We start from the raw sequence: 2,728 nt of genomic DNA, 5'->3' as shown, positions 1-2,728 counted from the left end.
TTCAGCAAAGATATCTGTGCTGTGCTTTCCCTCATTTGCATAAAGTCTTCACCCCAGGGTTAATCCACGGGTTGCCATGACCACATATTTATTATGTAAACAAATCATTGTCATGGGCATCATAGCGATATGTCATTTCCGGTTTAAAAGTATGTGCCATAGCGACACGTCATTTCCGGTTTAGTATACACCTAAATACGGATAGATTTGGCTTTGCTTTACCTCCACACTCCCAGATAACCCCTTCCCATGAGGTTAGAAGACGCGCTATCTAATACCATACCCAGCCGGCAAATAACAGTGACTCGCATATCGCGATACGTCACTTCCGGTATACCAAGTGAGTCGCGTCACTTCCGGTTTACAAATTTTACACGGAGGTCTCAAATTATGATAATTGGGATCTCTATAAGAGGGCAACCACAGCACACCACACTGTACTCTCCGACGAAGCGCCAGCAAGGCGTGAAACGCGTTAGAGACAGAGGTTTTTTCCTGCACCCATACCTGTCTGCACCATGACTTCTCAATAAAGAACTTTTATTTTCATTATACTGCTGCTGTCCCGTGGATCCAGTTTATCGCTGTGCGCTGCACCTCTACATCTGTGGCTACCCGAATCATTTCTACAAGCAGGAGCACGCTTTCCAGAAGGCACAATGGGCAAGGTCACGTGAGTTGTACCTTCAAACAGTACATAGAGGTATTTTATTGGTGTGTTTATATAAGTGTCAGTACCAGTCCACATTGGCAGTGAGGGGGTGGGGCTCATATATCTCCATCACCCACACTCACCAGGACATTTATTCAGGTCACAGACTACACACGCACCCATATATACCTCACTCAATCATATACCTTATACCCAGCCTATTTCCTTCAATCAAGAAATCATTGTTAATTACAGAGCATGTCACTTGAGCACTATATTTGAACATTGTTCTTCTACTTAGTTTGAGTTGTTGTTTCTTTTTACTTTGTTTAACACAGATATAATTGCAGAAACACATTTATATTCATGTTGTATAAAGTATATGGTATTTTTTTTTATTTTATCCTTATTAATAATGTATTCTATAGTTTATCAATGAGTAATTATATACATTTTGTGTATCCATGTAACCTCTTCAAGGGCTCACAACACACACATCAAACAGCAAAGTGGTTAGGGATAAATGCATGTAACCTGTTTTTATTTTTCGCTTTGCAATGATGTTGTGGCATTATTTCACTATGTTTAATTAGTCTGAGGGTGTTACCTTGCCAAATACTTCGACTCCCTTTTCCCTTTCCAACACATGTTCTTATTCGGTATTGTACCTTTATAGCCAACACACTGTCTGGTGTCTGTTTGCTTATAGCTGGATTTGGAAGCAGCACTGCCACCCTGTGGAGTAATTGTCAACTTCAGACATTTCTCCTGGGAGGATATGTGTTTGCTGTACTTCTTACCCCGGTCTGCATTTCTTCCACGTGTCACCTCATGATGGGGTCCATGAGAAGTCAAATCAAATTCATAAAACAGTTTTTCTTAAGAGGGTGATATATACAAATACTGATGAATGTAGTTGATCATAGAAATCTAAAACATTAAACATGAATTACATTTACAAATATATAGATGTAGACACTATCTAATTACATAAATGAAATAGATAACACACAAATTGGTTCACGTGAGTTGTGCCATACTAGCAAAGCAAATCTGATCACTGTTTATGCAGATAAACTCTCAACCAATCCCATTGCCGCGCGCCTTTATTTTTTTAAACATTAACGGCTTTCACTGAGCCAATCAGCTTAAAGACCCTTTTCAGCCAATCAAAATCAGGTAAATTCAAAAAATGTAATTCACATTCCTCCCCTCAGGTTTTGTGTGTGGTTTTCAATCAGGTCCGCCCATACTGCATATAAGCAGCAGCTGCACAGCTGTTACCTCATTAGCTGGTTGTAGTTCTTCAAGTTTTAAGAATGACTGGTCGCGGCAAAGGAGGAAAAGGGCTCGGGAAAGGCGGTGCCAAGAGGCACAGGAAGGTTCTTCGTGACAATATCCAAGGCATTACCAAACCAGCGATCCGCCGCCTGGCTCGCAGAGGAGGAGTGAAGCGCATCTCCGGCCTTATCTATGAAGAGACCCGTGGGGTGCTCAAGGTTTTCCTGGAGAATGTGATCCGGGACGCGGTCACCTACACCGAGCACGCCAAGAGGAAGACAGTCACCGCTATGGACGTGGTGTATGCGCTCAAGCGCCAGGGCCGCACTCTGTACGGATTCGGAGGCTAAACGGTGACGCTTCTTACCAACGGAGGCGGAATTCACATACAATTAACCTAAAGGCCCTTTTAAGGGCCACCCACATTCTCCTGTATAGAGCTCTGGTTACACCTCCATCCTATTCTAACCCGTTTTCATGTTACTTTCTCTGACGGGACGGATTTAATATTGGTAACAGATTAAATGAAGATACAATTTACCACAGAACTACCCAAGGTATGTGACCGCATTTCGTTAGAGCGCTTTATTTACTATTTTCAATGACCTTTTCATGTACACGTGAGATATATACACTGCTATACTTCCTGTATGCTATGAACTGCTCATACATAAATCAAACTATCTACAAATATTAGTTTAACGGTTTGATATAGCTTTCTCTGCACTTGACTGATTTAAATGAGTGCTTGTTTGTTCCATATACACATGGTGTACATTACACATTTGTACAGTC

At 41.5% G+C, this 2,728-nt stretch overlaps 1 protein-coding gene across 1 annotated transcript; it reads left to right on the top strand.

Annotated features, from left to right (window-relative positions):
- The first annotated feature begins 1,971 nt into the window (after positions 1-1,971).
- On the top strand, positions 1,972-2,283 carry LOC142469220 (histone H4). The gene has a single exon (XM_075576178.1). The coding sequence runs from the start codon at positions 1,972-1,974 to the stop codon at positions 2,281-2,283; it is 312 nt and encodes a 103-aa protein (XP_075432293.1).
- The last annotated feature ends 445 nt before the right edge of the window (positions 2,284-2,728 follow it).

Source organism: Ascaphus truei, chromosome 18 (assembly GCF_040206685.1).
Source record: "Ascaphus truei isolate aAscTru1 chromosome 18, aAscTru1.hap1, whole genome shotgun sequence".
Lineage (NCBI taxonomy): Eukaryota > Metazoa > Chordata > Amphibia > Anura > Ascaphidae > Ascaphus > Ascaphus truei.
The sequence above is the reverse complement of the archived record's forward strand: the minus strand, read 5'-3'. Positions and strand labels throughout refer to the sequence as shown.

Bases quoted from the DNA above. Each gene is read 5' to 3' on its own strand.
- LOC142469220 (XM_075576178.1), top strand. From the start codon at position 1,972: ATGACTGGTCGCGGCAAAGGAGGAAAAGGGCTCGGGAAAGGCGGTGCC.